The 17,867-nt window shown below is 45.3% G+C and overlaps 2 protein-coding genes across 13 annotated transcripts; both read right to left on the bottom strand.

The window, feature by feature from the left end:
• Window positions 1-4,232: 4,232 nt before the first annotated feature.
• Window positions 4,233-14,380, bottom strand: LOC146755250 (rho GTPase-activating protein 32-like). 12 transcript variants are annotated; one of them, XM_085526262.1, is made up of 8 exons: window positions 13,855-14,380; window positions 10,410-11,261; window positions 10,218-10,345; window positions 9,515-9,922; window positions 7,793-8,275; window positions 7,112-7,310; window positions 6,280-6,425; window positions 4,233-6,069 (listed from the first exon to the last, which is right to left on the bottom strand). In XM_085526262.1, exons 5-8 carry the CDS (start codon window positions 7,962-7,964, stop codon window positions 5,612-5,614), a joined length of 975 nt encoding a protein of 324 aa, XP_085382388.1. In that variant the 5' UTR covers window positions 7,965-8,275; window positions 9,515-9,922; window positions 10,218-10,345; window positions 10,410-11,261; window positions 13,855-14,380; the 3' UTR covers window positions 4,233-5,611. The 12 variants fall into 12 exon arrangements, with proteins under 12 accessions (XP_085382388.1, XP_085382390.1, XP_085382391.1 ...); XM_085526264.1 differs by having other exon boundaries at window positions 10,218-10,336; XM_085526265.1 differs by having other exon boundaries at window positions 10,218-10,322.
• A 381-nt stretch (window positions 14,381-14,761) lies between these two features.
• On the bottom strand, window positions 14,762-16,684 carry LOC146755249 (rho GTPase-activating protein 32-like). Its single transcript, XM_085526295.1, has 3 exons — window positions 16,398-16,684; window positions 16,055-16,200; window positions 14,762-15,725 (listed from the first exon to the last, which is right to left on the bottom strand). Exons 1-3 carry the CDS (start codon window positions 16,421-16,423, stop codon window positions 15,649-15,651), a joined length of 249 nt encoding a protein of 82 aa, XP_085382421.1. The 5' UTR covers window positions 16,424-16,684; the 3' UTR covers window positions 14,762-15,648.
• Between the last annotated feature and the right edge of the window lie 1,183 nt (window positions 16,685-17,867).

The following is a 17,867-nucleotide window of genomic DNA, read 5'->3' as shown; positions in this document are numbered from 1 at the left end:
AGTGACAGTGCATGGACCCCCTTCTCTCTCCTCCTGGTATCTACATGTGCTGGAGAACTTCGCTTTTACCATAATATGCCTTGAAAGTGTTTGCAGCCTCATGATCTTTCTGGCTCTGCACAAACCTGCCTTCTCCAAGAGATTTTACTTTGAGATGTTGATGGCAGCTTGTAGTTTCCCCTTTTGGGGACCCTACTTGTCCTGGGCATCCTGATGTCTGAGTGGAGTCAGTCCTTGCTCTACAGCATCTTTCAACACCAAATATGCTGACCCCACTGCCAAGAGAACATTTCCTTGTAAAAAGCAACACAAAGAATTGAAGTCAGGGGTCATATTTGATATGGTCAATAAATCCATCCCTGGCTGACTTTCTTTATTAAGTTTCAGACATTTTTAATGAAAGAGCTATAATCCCTGTAATAAATTTTCTCTTGGTTTTCTATGTATTCAGATCTTAGTCTATGAAGAAGTAAAAGTGAATACAACTGAATTTACCATTGAATTGTAACATTTATTTCTTCTTCTGGTAGTATGTAGCAAATCATCTGCGCCTTACTGACTTCCCTTACTGACTGTGTTGCTAAATATCCTAATGGAAATCTCTTTTATTTGTATTTCTTTCTACTTTCCCCTGTTAAGGATTTCATGGCTGCTCTCAGGTCACCGTGGAGCCTTTTGTACTCCAGGCTGAACAGCCCCAGCTCTTTCAGCCTGTCCTCATAGGAGAGGTGTTCCAGCCCTTGAATCAGTTCTATGGCATGTATCAGTGACCTGTACATGCTCCAACAGGTCCATGTCTCTCCTGTACTGAGGACTCTGCATCTGGATGCAGTACTCCAGATGAGGCCTCATCAGCACAGAGTAGAGGGGCAGGATCGCCTCCTTTGCCCTGCTGGCCGTGCTTCTTTTGATGCAGCCCAGGATATGGTTAACTTTCTGTGCTGTGAGAGCACACTGCTGGCTCATGTTCAGCTTCCCACCAACAGGAACCCCAGGTATTTTTCGCCAGGACTTTGCTCAATCCTTTCAGGCATTTCCCTTCCACTGAAAGCTTGATCCAGGATCTTGCCTTGTTCATGTGCACGGTGCTTTCTCACTTCATTGTGTGCACGGTGATTTCCCAAATAAGTCCAGATTTGCAGCATTTCCTTTCCAAAAAGAATTGAAGGTGGGGAATAAAGTGGGGAGGAGAGAGATAGATTCCAGCTGTATCTGCTGATCCATCTTTGCCTCATAGCAGGAAATAATCAAACACCTGTCTTAGTTCCTGGTGCTGTGCAAAGAGGAGCTCCTCATGAAAGATGAATTTCTTCCTCAAGTTCTATTGATCACAGTACCGGTCTGTTTATCAGCTTTCTGTTTTGGACCCATCACTATAAGAAAGATATTGAGGCCCTAAATCTTGTCCAGTGAAAGGCAACAAAGCAGTGAAGGATCTGGAGCAAAATTAAGCTGGGCAGTTCTTTTTTTTTTTTTTTTTGAGAACCAAAGCAATAATATTTTTATTTTATTTCTTTATTTATTGCTTACATCCCACTGAATGCAGCAAGAATATTCAGAAATATAAGTGTGAGGTGCCACTTCTCTCTTGCTCGTGCAAAAGCAGATCAAACCTCTGCACATCAGGAACAAAAAGAGACAGATTGTGCAGAGCACTCCATAGCTGGCACTGCAGGAGGGCTCAGCCTGCTGTGCATAGCAAAGTTTCTCTTGTGTCCCTTGTCTCACTGCAGCTTTAAGGAATTCCCGAGGGGAGCTGCAGGCATGTAGTTGTCCAGAGATTAATGACTTGAACAAGGCTTGTGAAGGGCTTGGAGAATATGCCCCACAAGGAGCAATGGAAGGAACTAGATAAATGTTGGGAGCAATATTCAAATTGAATTTCTAAGCGCCAATATAATATTACAAAGTCATTTTCGCTCTCCCTGCTAATGCTTGGGGACTCAGCCATACCAGGTCTATATGCACAGGTGGTATAAACATGCAGTTAGCATAACTAAATGGTAGCTGATATGCGTCTGAGATCAGTGCTTCCAGCTCAGAGCTTGCTGTGGCAGATGGACTTACTGACTTTCTGTCTTTGTTATCTCATGGATTTCACTGTACAATGGAATTTTATCTCTCACTATCTTGTTTATAAATAGGTGATAATTCTTCCACAGCTTCCAAGTGAGCTGTTAAAATAAATGGAGAGATTTCTTGTAAAATATTTGGATTATCTTCTAATCTACAGGTCATATGCCTTCCCATTCTTGATTGGATAGAACAGCCAGCTCCTTTTGACTCCATATGAATATTCCCCCAAAACACACTTCTTGTGAGAGGTGGTAGAGGTGGGTGAAGCTCAGAAATAAAGGGAGGAACAGATTCTCCTTCAGGAACAGCAATAGTAGAGGCTACACGGTGCCTGGGTTAGTTCACTCAAGAAACTAAGAACTATTCCCTCCATGTTGTTCTTATGCGTTTGCTCTTATAAATGAAGCTTATCGTTCGTGCTTGCTTGTGGATTTGACCAGCTGCACTCTTAGACAGCTGAGAGAATTCCTATCAAAACACTATTTAAAAGCTCCAGTCATTCAAGGAACTTCAGGCTTAAGGTCTGGGATTTTAAAATACCTACATATAAATATATATGTTATATATGTTATAGTTATTTGACTATTTTCTGTATTTAGTTTACATAGCAGGTCATACCTGGTCAGGAAAAGTATAAAGTCCTCCCAGCTCCCAGTCTTAGCCACAAGTTACCTAGAAAAGACAAAGCTTTCATCCTCTGCCTTGAGGATTAGATATAAAGGATCCTGACACCCTGGGAGGTATATTCTTTTTCTGTCAGTGTTTTTTGCTTGTTTGTTTGTTTGTTTGTTTGCTTTGTGTATGTTTTTATTACTATTGTTCTGTTTTTCCTTGCTTACTATGGGAGCTGGAGAAAACTACAAGGTATAAAACATCCCATCTACTCTAAAGCTTAATGCCCTTCTTAAATGGTTTAATATGTTCTGAATTGGTCAACAGGGAGAAGTGTTTGGAGGCTGAATGAATGTCTTGCATGTTGCTGTGTGTGCCCTTTATTGCTGTACACTGTAGTCTGTGTAAGGACTTGTTCTCCAAACCATCTGAATGTTTGTTTGCCATGATGCAGCAGCTGTCTCCTTCGTAAAGAAGGAAGCAAGAAAAAGACTACATTAAATTCATTCATTCTTAGCAGAAAGGAAACGAAGAAAAGAATTTTTAACCTGCTGTTAGCCATGTTTGGAAATAAAAAATCACTGTTTAGAAATACCTGGAAAGTAAGTACACCATTCTGGAAAGTCAAATAAATGTGGTGCAAAGCAAACTGTCTCTGGCTTTGCCAAATCAGGCCTTCATTAGCCAAAGGATCCCTCCCTTTTTCTCGTAGTGATAAAGAAATTCCTTTTATGGTTCTACTATTTTCATTAGTTATTTTGGGAAGATTATCTCCTATCTCCAAAAGGTTTTGGGATGTACCTCTGGTCCCAGTTCACCTTGCTGAACCTGTCAACAAAACTAACATCACCTGTCACAGAATGATAGAATCATGAGAGCTGGAAAAGACCACTTAGATCATCCAGCCCAATCATCAGTCCATCACCACCATGTCCACTAAGCCTCCTCTCCTCCTTCTTCACTGACCTTGGTGACTGCAGGGCTGTTTGTCTCACATCATTCTTGCTCATAGCTCTCACATATGCTATGCAGTGGTTTGAACCTTCCTTAACAAAGTTATCACAGAAGTGCCAGCAGCATCACTCCTTGACTCAGCTTTGGCCAGCACTTGAACTGGTTCTGTCTGACATGGGGCAACTACTGGCCTCTTCCTACAGAGAACAACACTGCAGCCTCTTTTCTGCCACAGTCCAGACATTAGACACACATGTGTAACCCCTTCCTTTCACTCCCAAAGTGCACGCACACACCGGTACCACAATGTCCTTGTGCAGCTCCAACACTCTGCACACCCCTGTGCACACACATATATGTGCATGCTCGTCCTTGCACACATACCCACAGACCTATACACACCTGAGCAACCCCACTGGTTTGGGCAAAGGACATCTGAACATCAAGACAGTAGTTTTGGTCTCTGAGTTTACACTTAGAGAAGACTAATCTGGGACAACACAAGTCAGTGAATATTGGGCCAAATCCTTCTGTACTTAATTTTCTTCATCATCATTGTGAAGACGAATAAAACAACAGCACGTTTCTCATTGTTTTTAATGTTCTTTTATTTCTATTGTACAATAAAATTTACATATAAATATGTTCAATATAAATTTATTTTTCCCATGAAACACCTAGACATTTTATAGTTTGAATAAGAACTGCGTCTGCTTTGTGTTTCTTTCCCATTTACAAAACTCAGTGCTTTTAGGTTTATGCAAAATTGTTGAGGATGAGATCACATTGATCTGCTTGGTTCATGCAATCTAACCTGGATACATATGACATAGGAACGTGGTCATCCAAGAAATTCTCAGGAATCAGTGAAGTAAGATTTAGGGTGATTGGGCCCTGGAACAGCCTCCCCAGATTAAGTAGTCACAGCACTGAGCTTGCCAGATTTCAGGAAGTATTTTGGACAGTGCTCTCAGACACAGGGTCTGATTTTTGGGTAGTCCTGTGTGGATCCAGGAGTTGTACTTGATGATCTTTTTGGGTTCCTTCCAAACTGGGATATTCTATGGTTCTATGGTGCTAAAAGTATGTTTAGTCAACAATGCAAACCATCTCTCATACTCTAATAACAGAGCATAAGATGATTCTGTCTGTATTAGGTGGGATGAACTCAGGATATATTCTGAAGTAGGAGCAGTGTTTGGTCATGTGTTATTTCACTCGGAAAATCTGGTAAGACCATACCATAATTCAGGGCATACAGCAGGCCAAATCTTCACTGAGCTGAGAAGGTAGCAGGATCTTTGGCAGGTACAAGTGGAGTTCAGACACAGTATTCATGTGAATAAATCACCACATCTTTCTGTTTTGCAAAAGGTGATGTTGATCTCTTAAAAGAGGCCTACATATGCCACAAAGACTTCTGACCACATTTCTAGTGCTCCTACCAGGAAGTTTCAGAGAAAATATCAACTCGTTGTTCCTGTAACATTTCCTCTGAATCTTGTTGGATTTGATGAACTTTGCTGAATTCAAATCAGGGTTTCCAGGGGAACTCTGCCAGTTTTTCAGCAGTGCACTGTGACGTTCACAGCTCCGAGGCAAATCAGTTACATGGACTAACTGAGGACCAAGGATTCTTTTACTTCAGGGTCTCCAGCTCAGGAAGATGCCCTCTGTGATGACAGCTCTTGAAATGAAGAAAAGGGTCTGGGGCCATGAGCTGGCACTCAGGGTGGTATTTTTAGTGATTGGGTATATCCATAAACAGTTATTTTCTGCTCTTATCCAAGTTTCCTCAAGATGGACTTTCCCAAAATTTGATGAGGTGCCCTTTATCTGTCAACATCTGCTTATTCTATCTTCTTCTCTTTTTAAAAATGCCATATTTTAAAATGAACACTGGAAATTTTCTCTTCTAAGCATTTCTTCTTCCAACACCCCATCCCGTTGACTGAGCATGAGCGTGCCTTTAGTCACTTGGAAAGACAGGACTCATCCTTTGCTGTTGAGGAGAGAGTGGCTCGGAGCTCGTGCTGCTGCCGGGTGCCTGGGACTGGAGGCCTGACTCCAAGTCCCCCTCCAAGAGGCTCGGCTGCTCCTCAGTGACAGTGACTTCGTCCTGCTTGGAGGTGCCGCTGTTGGGGCACTCGGGTTGTGTTTGGTCTGGGCTGCTCTGCAAAGGCACCAGGCCACAGTCCAGGCTGGTGACTGTGTTTTCTGGCAGGCTCAGATCAGCCCATTCAGCAGAGCTGGGAGAAATGAGTGCCTGAACAATGACCTCCTGCTCTCCGTCGCTGCTGGCACACGGGAGGCTCTCATTTGAATTGCAGCAACTTGTGCTTCCCATGAGGTCTCTGTTGATGGAAGCACTCTCTGAGGAATCAGCACTTGACCTGGCTCTTCTGGGTTCACAAGAGCTCGATTCACCTAGGAAGGAGTGGATACACAGGGGTTAGCATCCAACTTCCTCTGCCCATGGAGGCAAAGGCTTCAGAGGCTCCTTTGGGAAAACAGGGGTCAGCTGAAGATGTCAGGTATGGGCTTGAACGCCAGAAGGAGGTACAAGCCCACTGAAAGCATGAATTCTACCCATGTTGCTGACAAGCAGTGCTTTGAAAGCTGGATTTGCACCCTTACCTGCCAGGACCACGCGTTCTGCTTTGGAAGGCTCCCTGGCACTGCTCTGCAATTGGTGTTTGGCCATATGGGATCGTTTGCGCAGGCAGAAACAGGAACACCAACTGCCAGCAGGTGATTCCTTCCTCTTGCCGGGAGAACATGGTCTGCAGAGAAAACAGAGCAGTCGTGGTGCAGGGTGAGGGAAGAGCTGCACCGAGCCCTTGCCAGCAGTTCCCTACTCCTGGCACTGCCTGCTTACTGCTGAAACACAGCTTAGAAACGCGCTCTGTTTCAAACAGCAGAGGATGCTTCCATTCCTACAGCTCAGCCCTCAAGTCCTGCTGGCTACATTCCTCTCAACCGTGTCAAGCAAGATGCGGAGCATGTGAGCAAAGGCTCAGCAGCAGGAAAGGAGCTGGCAGGCGTAACTGCTTTCTGAGAAAATGGTGCAGCCATAAGGGAAGCTCAAAAGCATCTCTGACTCTTACGTTAACACCTCCTTGGCCTCAGCTCACTGCCATCTTTAATTTCTAGTGCCAGCAAGTCCGACCAACAGCTCTGCTTACAGGAGAAGCGCAATTGGTTTCAGGTGCGTGGCCCTGAAATCTGGAAAACCCCAGTGTTTCCAGGTACAGGCAGCACAGGCCAGGATAGACACCAGCGTGGCTTTCTGCATCTTGTGACTGCCTGCCCAACCAGGAAGGAAAGGCACCTTGTGTGGCTGAACTGAGCCCATAGTGCAACTGTTTTTTAGTTGAGTGCTTGGAGATATAATGGACAAAAAATAAACCAATAGAAATCACCTGAACAATGATGATAGGGGCTGGAAAGGGAATTCCTCTTTCTTTACCTTTCAGATGGAAAATCAATGATTGCGTTGAAGTTCCTCAGTACAGCTGCAGGCCCTTCCTCCACTTGTATCTTGCTGCTCCGTGTTGCAACAGGAGAGCTGCTCTGGCCTCTCCTCTCAGCCTGTGCCTCCTGCAGTGTGAGCAGCTTTGTGGATGGAGACACCCACACAGACTTGGGCCCAGGCAGAGAACTGTGCCCTGCAAGGGAAAACCACATGTGAGATGGAGGAGGAAGCAGCAGCACAGCCATCCCAGTACTGCATATCTCTCAGACTTGCTTATCCGAGACACTGGAAGAAGAGGAGCTCAAAATAACTGTGTGCTCAGAGGTATGCTCGTGGCAAAGGACACAGCCACAATTAAGAGCAGCTCACTGTATCAAAAACAGGCAAACAAAAATCCTAGAAAAACTAGGGGTCTGGGATTTCAGAAAGCTTTGCTGCCACATTTCAATCAAGCTTCAACTGCTTGCAAAAAATCTTAACAGCAGTGATGGTTTTCTCCATGTAAGGTTTGTGTTTGGACACACTAAGGATCCAGGAATGGGGCACCATATTCTAATCTAAGCCCAGAAGCCTGCTGTCTCCTCAACAGTAATAGAATTTTCAAAGGTCTTGGAGAAGCCCTGGATTGGATGAAGCTGTCAGATCAAGATCAAGCTAATGGAGGAAGATGCTCACCTACTCCCTCTCCCATGGCTGGTGTGGATTTGGAGCAGAAGATGACATCTGTGTGGCTGATGAGTAATTCCACAACAGCTGACTGTATCTGCAGCTCCATGCAAGCAGCTTTGCTGGCGCAGGAAGATTGGCTCTGCTGGGATCTGAAGAAAAGGCAGATCTTACAAGTCATTTCCCCGAGGTCACTTCCCCAAGTCTGAATTTCTGTAGCCAAAAACTGTCAAGCTGGGCTCTGGAGACTTCCGCAGTGGGCAAACAGCGATGCCACTGATGTGATGCCACTAATTCTCCTGGATGATCAGAGACACAGCAGTCCCAGCTAAACAAGTGTGTAGAAACTGTCATCTAGAAATTGTGCACCTGGGTTGGGGGACAGCAGAACTAAGCATCGTGTTGAAATGGAAGAAGAAGTTTACCTTAAGAGGTTTGGAGCCCACACTATCGCTAAGTTCTTAGCATGCATGTTTATCACCGAGCAGATCCCTGCCAGAGAAATCAAGTGTCTTATTAAGTCCCATGGGGACAGTGCACTGGTGGTCAGCACTGAGGCAGACTTGATGCCTTCCAAGAGGCATCTGGGGAACACAGAAACACAGAATGACCCGGGTTGGAAGGGACCTCAAGGATAATGAAGCTCCACTCCCCCTGCCTGGCAGGGCCACCTATCTTCCACATTTACTAGACCAGGCCTTCCAGGGCCACATCTAACCTGGCCTTGGACACCTCTACGGATGGGGGATCCACAACGTCCCTGGGCAGCCTGTTCCAGGACCTCAGCACTCTCCTAGTAAAGAACTTTCCCCTAACATCCAACGTTAATCTTCCCTCTTTCAACATAAAACCATTTCCTCTTGAACTGATATTATCGGCCCTTTCAAAGAGTTAACACCCCTCCTGATTATACACACAGCCCGTGCCATCAAGGCCAAGCGGTGCAAGCACTGGGCAGCTTTACAGCCTGATTGCACAGTGCAGCTCCTCGCAGCAGGCATTCGTCTCCAAGTCCACTTTGCTATTAACCCCATTCTACCAATAGCAGGAGAACAGCAAAGGAAAAGGAATTCTCACAACCATTGTGAATAGCTTAAATAAGCACCTCCTGGCACCACCACAAGTGCCATCAGTGAGAGGCAGGATGTGGGAAAGACGTGACTCATGGGGCTAACTCATGACCTCAGAGCTGGGGCACTGCTACAACCACTAACCAGGATGGCCAGGGAACTGGTACGTGTCATTTCCAAGACATTGCCCTGAGCTTATAGAGATCCTGGCATACAGCTGCTCGGTCAGCAGAGGGTTCAGGAGCTCCCTGAAATACATCTTACACAGGGAGCTCACGCTGTGAATGTCTTGGACGCTGAGCTCAGGAACCTGCTCCATATTGAATTCATGGCTGCAGAGAAGGACACAGAATTGGGCAGAGGGCTTTGAGGAAGATGAAAACAAGTCCAAAGCCACACAAAATACAGTCAAGAAAAGGAAGGACTTCTGCAGAGCCTTCCATACGGTCTCACATCACAGTTAGAAGCAGGAGAGCTCTTGTGGCACAAAGCTTGGAGCTGGAGAAATCAAGGCTGCCTCTAAGATAGTGCTTGCTAAAAGACTTGTGCTCTAGACACCTCACACCTTCAGTGTTCTTCTTTGGACATATCCCAGGATTTCAGTGTCCTTCTTGCAGTGAGGGGCCAAGAACTGAACACAGAACTCAAGGTGAGGACTCACCAGTGCCAAGTACAGGGGGATGATCGATTCCCTGCTCCTGCTGACTCCAACCTTCTGCATTCCAGTTCCAATCTAAACCATTCCTGCTGTGGTAGTACTTGAATCCTCATTTGGGGCTGGACCTCAACAGGTCAACACATCAGAAATAACACAATGTGCATCTTGAAGACGTGTCTCAAAGCCCAGAAAATCCAACTCTCTGACCTTGGCACAACTCACCAACCAAGAGCCAGGCCTTGACAACTTGGCTGATCTGAGCACATAGGAGGGGGCCAGACAGTGGACCAGAAGTGTCCATTTCCACTGAAGCTCCTTGTAGAGAACAGCACCAATCAGCAGGCGTGAATCAATTCATTCACAGGCTTCACAATGAGTCTGTTTCTTTATAAAAGAAACCCACATCGATTCCTAATCAAAAAAGGGAGGAGTTAATATGGACCAAAGAAGTTTCTGTTCCTACGCTTCATCCCTCACCCCAACTTCCCTTGCCCCATCCCCAACTCCTGGATGATGCCCACAAGCTTAAAGGCAGGTCTCAAACCCACAGGGCTCCGTTCACAATACTCCATCAGAATGGATGTTACACTTCTTCTATACACTCAAACAGACTGAGCAGTGGTATCTCAGTCACTTAAAACACACAGAAGCATCCAAACCCAGAGCACACACATCCCTTCCTGTGGTACTGCAGCCCACAGCTCACCTTCACACCTCTGTTGATTCCTGGTGTTTTACACACATGCAGCCTCGCTACGGTTCCATGGGTGTCACACAAGACCTGCAGGACCTCTTTCTCCGCAAACCCCACCTGTTGGGTGTTTCCTGTTGGCACTGAACATGAACAAATCTACCGCTGAGCAACAGGACGTGAGACAAACAGCAGAAAACAACCAACCTGCAGAACTAACTCGTTTGGGTTGGCCCAGATGTTAGCATGCTCCCTTTCCATGGCCCAGGCCAAGCTTGATGAGCTGCTCCTCGTTTGCAGAGGGGGAGAACGCTGCAGATGGGATGTGGTGGCTATGCACACATCATGCCTTTCTCTTGCTTTTCCTCTCTCCATCTTCCATTAGCAAACAGCATCTATAAGCTTTCCTTCCTGAAAAAATCACTGGTTAAAAACGAATTGGTAAGCTTGCTTTTAAAACTGCCTTCTTTATGCAGCTTGATGCTTTAAAGCAGAAGCTCACCTAGCAATGGTGGGTCAAGTACAATTTGCCCTTGGTCAATCCATGCTGACTATTCCTGAAGATTCTTCCTCTTTAAAGCTCTGTGTACATCCAACCTAACTCCAAAATCTTATCAACTGTGCCTTATCACTTTCCATTGCGTTTTAAAATCCTCACTGACTCCTTTACTTGTTCCCTTGCTTGCTATTTCTGTGCAAACCAAACACTGGAGTTAGGGTTCTTGTAAAATGAACCATGGCCTACAGGTAGAAGGCACCAAAATTTATGCTTAACATACTTTGCTCAATCTGTATCTTACTTCGGTCAAGGTTTACTAGATACTGAAGTATGGAGTAAGCACTATATACAATGAGAAGTAAATTTCTGGATTAAGTGCTATATTTTTTCTGTAAGAAACTAGCACTACATCTTTACACACCTGCTTTGTTCTCTGAGTATTTAGATCAAGCGGAGATTCTTCAAACACTGAAGCTACATCAGAAAATTCCATGGATCCAAACACATCTGGCACGTGGCTGCAGTCTGGCACATCTTCATTATGTCAGAGCCTTTTCAGACTGAAAAGAAATGTGCCATTGAGATTCTTTTGCAGAATTAAAAGAAAGATTTCATCAAAAGATTTCATCACTAAAATCTAAATAAGATTGCTTTGCAAGTTCCAAACTATGGCTAAGAGCTAATGCAGGTCCACAAGCCAGCAGCAAAAACTTTTATATTATGTTCTTAATACTGTAATTTTGGATTTGACGTTCATATCAAGAGCAGAAGGGAAATTACTCTTAGAGCTCAAGTCATCTTTCACAGCCTGTGTCAACAAGAGCAGCACCTCATAGCCTTTGGTTTGAAGACCCGGACCACAAGCTAGCTAATGATTTTACACAGAATTCCAGAGTTCAAGTCATTGTTTCTATTAGGGCTGCAATTCTACTGAAAGCCTTCAAGTTCATCACACTGAATTATCACTGGCACCACACATAACTCCACGTTACATATGTGATCACAAGCAACCTGGCAACTTCAGACAATTCCAAAGCACTCCACGTGCACTTTGCTACTAAAGTACAGAAAAAGGAATTAACATCAGAAATAGCTGCAGTCAAAACCATCTAAGAATCCAAGTCTCCAGGAAACAAGGAAAGCAAATCCTCTCCAGGACTGTCTTCTAAAAGGAAACAGATCAGAAAGGTGAGATCTTTCCCCCTTTGATCACCCACTCATGTAACGTCCATGTCATTTCTAAGTATGCTGCCCAGACCAAGACTGAGGATGCTTCAGAAGAAGACCTTCCCTGCTAAGCCAAACAGAACAAGTAAGGTACCAAAATATGTAGAGCCAAACATGGAAAGGTGCTCTAAGAAGGTAAGCATCACAAGAGACCAAGAGGAATGCTTACACAATCCAAACAATGCACAATGTCTGTTCCACAAGCTGCCAAGAGGAATGTGTGCAGTACTCACAGCGCACCATGTACACTGCTTACTGCAGTCATACAACTTCGTAGGACCAGACCAACTTACTGAAACATTTTAATGAACAGACCGAACTGTATGGAACTAGGAGGACAAGTGGTGAGAGACCACAGGCTGAATGCAAGCCAGCAGTGTGCTCTGACAGAAAAGAAGTACAACAAGATCATCAGCTGCATTAAAAAGCAGCACAACCAGACCACGACAAGTCATTCCTGCTTCAACACTCACTGGACCACATCTACAATACTGTATCTGGTTTTTGGCCACGAAGGATAACAACCTGAAGCAAGTTCTGGGGATGACCTCCAGCCTGTGCAGGGGGCTGAAGCTCCCACTCAGAGAAGAGAAGCTGGGGAGAATGATCTTTGTTCAGAGTGCCTTCCAGTAGCCTTAGATAGAGGGATTTCATAAGATGCCTAGGAAAATGCTCGTGCTGTAATGATTTGCTTTACTCCGAGATACCAGCAGCTTACAAAATGCCAAGCTCTAACCTATTGGTGAGGAAATATTCAAGCCTTCCAGTACCTAACCTGTGCTTCATGTCTTCAGTGACAGAAAATCCATTGGATGGGGCCAGAGGAATGCATCTCACCCCATACCCTCTGTACAGCCACCATTTGTTTAAAGGATCACTCTTCCTTGAGGCACAAAACTAGAGCAGGTTACACAACAGACTGACACCACAAGGGCTTCTCTCTAGATACAAACTGCAGCAAAGAGCATCACAAAAATGGGAAACCAACACTCAGATCAGATCTGTGTCTCTGCTCCGCTCATTAGGAGCATCATGTTTTACTCCCCTTTCAGAGGAAGATACTTCTTCAAGGATAACAAAATCCAGCTCAGCTACACAACACAGTACCAAATAGCAATAATTATCTAACATTTCCTGTAGGGAAAGAATCCTAAGCACAAGTTATTCTCTGAGTTTCAGCTGGAACTGAATTATTTTCTTCAGTGTCTGATATAATACTACGTTTTCATTCTAGAGAAACAATGGAGATAGCGCAGTGATGCTTACAGTTGCTGCCAGGTAGCGTTGTACAGAGCCACAGTCAATCTCAGCTGAGAGCCCAAGGAAGTGAGAAGGAACAGAACTAGGACAGCTGACTTAAACTGGCCAAAGGATATTCCATACTATATGACATATTGTGGAAGGAGTTTTGAAGGGGGTAGAACTTCATGTCAATCTCTTCCACTACTAGGAGGCTAACTGGACACTGATTGGTAGGTGGTGAGCAATTGCTTTTGCATTCATCATAACTATTATCCTTTATCTCAGTAAATAATTCTATCAATTCAATCAACCCATTAGTTCTACTTTGTGTTACTTCTCCCGCCTTAAGTTCTCTCCTGCAATCCACTGGAATGGAGTGGAGTACTGTAACTTTCTCTCCCAACAGAAAAATAAAAACACGTTCATTATTATTTATGGAAGACTGACTACAGTTCAGGCTCACTGGTTTGAGGTCTCTAGGCATAACCCTGACTGTGAACATAAGCAATTGCTGAAACAATATGTCAAAAAAAGACTGGAGCTTCCTCTTCCAAAAGGCGGTCCTTAGAAACAATGCAATCAAACAGCTTCCCTGTAAGATAAGGTTATCTGAAAATGCATTTAGAGAGTATCAGAGAAAGGTAAGTAACAATGACAGCACAGAAAGCAGAAACTATTTCTTACCTCTATGACTATAAATATTTCTTTGGTGTCTCTCTTACGTGATCCAATGGGCAAACATGTTGATGACTTCAGTTCTTCATGGCATCAATTTCTGTTTTAGCATGAGGCAAGTCATCCTTAAGAGACCATAAAAGCAAGCGATGAGATTGCTAACTACTGTGACATACCAGGTACCACATCTGACTGCTGTGAAACATAACAAGCACATACGGGACAGTACACAATTCAACATCAACTCAGCAATGACTGACATCACTCCCATAGAAATTCTGAAACAGAGCTGTGAAAACTGAAAAACAAAACATTCAGCATTTTCATTGGTATTTTGGTAAAGTTGCTGTAATAATGTAACAATAATGTAATGTAATGTAATAACGTAATAACTTCCTCCATTTTACAGCCAGAGAATACTGCCCTCTGAACAACGAGGAAGAAGATTTGTGGTGCTCTGTTAAACTTTTTCCAGCTCTACAGCATCTTTCAAAAGGCAATGGGACCAGTAGGCTGCATTCGTATGTACCATCCCACCTGCCCCCGTGTTCTTGAGAACTCCACAACTCCAACAGAAGATATTCTCATATTTAAATGCCTTTTGGCTTACCCCTACAGTAACTTTCTCCATGATTTTTAGTGCAACTTTTTCACCAGTAAGAAGATGCCGCATAAGATTTATGTTTGCAAAACCACCTACAAATCAAAACACAGATGCTTAAAGTTGAGTGTGAATTCTTCTCTAATATAATATTACAATTTCCAACTGGTTTAAAAAACGAATTTCAAATTTATACAAATGAAACCTGACTTAGAGAACTGACAAGAGCTGTTAATCTATTCTCAGATTAATTCTAGAGTGGTGAGACAGACTGTTAGGCGTGCTGTTTCTGTACAAAGATGACACTTACCCGTTCCAACTGTTTCATGGAATTCCTAGTACTTGAGAATTTCCTCGTAGTCACTGACAGACATCATGAATGTGCAAGAACTGAAGATCCTCCAAGCACGTGCAATGAGGAAGTGCCAGCAGTGTTCACATCCTACTTAGGACATATTCTTAGAGGCAGAAGGGACACTCGTGGCAGATCCAGCAATGCTCATCTTCTCACCAACGTGCATCCCCCTCTCACCCAGCAACAACAAAACACAGTGCATGAAGCTGGCTTCACTTAGGTTAACAATATGGAACATCCCTCAGGGCTTTGTGCCACAGAGCAGTAGCAGGGCTGGACTACAGCTTGAGGAAGCAGTGGAAGCCTTTCCCTGTATGGTTACAGTGTCCCTGCACGCATCCCACAGCCAGAGCATTGCAAGCTGAGCTGCCTTGATGTTTCTTGTACTCATCCCAATCTCTGCGAATGAAAACTCAGAATTCAGTCAAGGCGTTGATTGAGCACGAGCGTGCCTTTATTCAATAGGAAAAAGGAGGGGGTGTGAGGTCTGGAGGAAAGATGGGACTCATTCTCTTGTCTGACGAGAGTGTCTCAGAAGTCGTGCTGTTGCCCGGAGCCTGGGACTCTTGGCCTGATTCTACCTCCCCCTCCAAGATGTTTGGCTTCTCCTCTGTAATGCTGACCTGAGCCTGCATGGTTGTGCTGCTGTCGGGGCACTCGTGCTGTGCTTGGGCTGGGCTGTCCTCGAAAGGCACTCGGTTCAGGCTGGTGCCTGAGGAGTCTGGCAGGCTCAGGTCAGCAGCTTCAGCAGGTATGGGATGAACGAGAGCTTCAACGATGATGGCATTCTTCTCTTTATAACTGATGTTATACGGAAGGCTTTCATCTGAACTGCAGCATCCTGTGCTTAGTAACAGTTCTTCATTGATGGAATCACAGGAAGCTGCATCGTAACATGCCCGGTGTCTTGGAGATATACAAAGGCTCGGGTCACAAAGGAAGGAGTAGATGCACAGCAGTTAGTGTCAAAGTTTCACAAGATGAATCATGAAACAGGTTCTTGACATTTGGCTATGCAGTGATGGTGGGCAGAAGCAAATAGGCTTCTAGCAACAGTGTCACTGCCTTGAAAGTGATCCTCGTGCAGGTCCAGCTCTTGTGTTGACAAGAGACACATTTGGGAAAGACAGGAGTCAACTGAAGATGTCAGGCACAGGCTTGAATGCCAGAAGGATGTACAAGCCCACTGAAAGCATGAATTCTACCTGTGTTGCTGACAAGCAGTGTTTTGAAAGCTGGATTTGCATGCTTACCTGCCAGGACCAAGACTTCAGCTTCAGAGGGCTCCCTGGCACTGCTCTGCAGTTGGCGTTTGGCCACAGGGGAAGGTTTGCCCAGGCAGAAGCAGGAACGCCAACTGCAAGCTGCTGACTCTGCCCTCTTACTGGGAGAACTCATTCTGCAGAGAAAACAGAGCATGCTGTCAGTCATGGTGCAGGGTGAGGGAAGAGCTGCACCGAACCCTTGCCAATAGTTGCCTGTTCCTGTCAATGCCTGGTTTCTGCTGAAACACAGCTTAGAAAAGCACTCTGTTTCAAACAGCAAAGGATGCTTCCATTCCTACAGCTCAGCCCTCAAGTCCTGTTGGCTAAATACCTCTCAATGATGTCAAGCAGGGACATGGATCCCGAGAATGTTGGAGGCTCCGGCTGCTTCGCTCTCCTGGGGCAGGCCTTCAACGGGCAACGAAGGCAGGAGATGAACTTGCCCCGTTTCTTTGGCTCTGTGCAACAAAACAAAGAAACAAGTTCATTTCAGGCTTGGCTCGGTTGGACGAGGCCAAGTGCAACGCATTCAACAGAACACGTAACAACAGAAAGCATGTTCCCAACAAGGACACACAAGAACGGATTTTCCCCATCCCTGGAGGTGCCCAAGGAGCTTAATGCAGTTCTCTTTCTAAGCTTGCTCAACTTGGGCATTAATGAACCCCCTGAAAGCCACGTTCCGACCCCATTTTACTAACCCGCATTGTCAAATGTAAAATACGCACCTGGCTTTGGCAATGAATGTAGGATGGACTCGGGCAGTTTTCCCCTGATGAGTTCCACGCACTCACCAGGGAAAAAACCAACCTGTAATAAGAACAAAAAGACAGGTGGGCATTAGCCCAAGCCCAGAGCCAAAGGGAAGGTCCTCTGACACCGACACAGGGCAACTGTTTGCATCCAGAAGCCATCCTGTGCAGGCAGAGCAGCTCCAACCGGAGATTCTAGACACTACTGAAGCTGTGCTCTCTAGTCAAAAATGTATGCCTACCTCAAAGCCACGCTTGCCTCTCCACCAGGGGCTCATCTCCTTTGGTGGCATATCAACAATGCACACGATGTCTCCAACCTGCAAAAGATTGAAACATCAATCCCAGCTTCAGCACAGCTAAAACAAAAGCCTTCTTCTACGACACAAAATATGAGAGTATTCCCGAGGCGTTCACACTCTATACTACTCTCTGTGCACAACAACAAGGAACGCCTGGAACTGCTTACCTCCAGAGAGCGCTCATCCGGCCCCTGGGTGACGTGGCTCCTAATAACATGGGCTGCCGCAATCGCTGGTACGTTTAAAGATGACATAGCACGCACCAGCTGCGGCTTCCGCATGTTATCAGCCTGCAAAACAGAGCACAGGCCGTGGTCAGGAGCTGAGGACAAACCAGGAGGATTTCAAGGTGAGGAGCACATCTGCAGAGAAAGCTGCAGCAAATGCGCTCTATCCTTATCAGGAGCACTTGAGAAGGAGCTGCACGTCTCATCACAGTTATTTCCCTTCCTGGTGTGCATTGCCAGGCCATGCAAAGATGCATCTCTCTCTACCCAGACTCATCAGCAATGGCACTGGCGCAGACAGCTGGCCAGGCCCTTTTTGGCCCATTCTTTCCTGCAGGAGAGTACATCTGCAGCTCCTTCTAATGGTTCAACACAGGGAACAAAGACCGGCCAGAGCTTCATACTGTACCTCCGTCACCGCCACCTCAGGCTCACGGCTGATCTCACTGCACGCAGCACCCATAACAGCAAGTGTGAGGAGCTGGAACAGAGCAGAAACACACTTCTGTTTTCTCTATTC

This window comes from Coturnix japonica, chromosome 35, assembly GCF_054131305.1.
Source record: "Coturnix japonica strain WE chromosome 35, WE-NBRP24, whole genome shotgun sequence".
NCBI classification, from domain to species: Eukaryota; Metazoa; Chordata; class Aves; order Galliformes; family Phasianidae; genus Coturnix; species Coturnix japonica.
This window is presented reverse-complemented; position numbering and strand designations above follow the sequence as displayed.

Coding starts and splice junctions, on each gene's coding strand:
- LOC146755250 (XM_085526257.1), bottom strand. CDS start 7,964: ATGACTTGTAAGATCTGCCTTTTCTTCAGATCCCAGCAGAGCCAATCT. Junction 7,311..7,792: donor AGCCATGGGAGAGGGAGTAG/GTGAGCATCTTC, acceptor TTTCCCTTGCAG/GGCACAGTTCTCTGCCTGGG. Junction 6,426..7,111: donor ATTGATTTTCCATCTGAAAG/GTAAAGAAAGAG, acceptor TTTTCTCTGCAG/ACCATGTTCTCCCGGCAAGA.
- LOC146755249 (XM_085526295.1), bottom strand. CDS start 16,423: ATGTCCCTGCTTGACATCATTGAGAG. Junction 16,201..16,397: donor CTGCTTGACATCATTGAGAG/GTATTTAGCCAA, acceptor TTTTCTCTGCAG/AATGAGTTCTCCCAGTAAGA. Junction 15,726..16,054: donor TGAAGTCTTGGTCCTGGCAG/GTAAGCATGCAA, acceptor TTGTGACCCGAG/CCTTTGTATATCTCCAAGAC.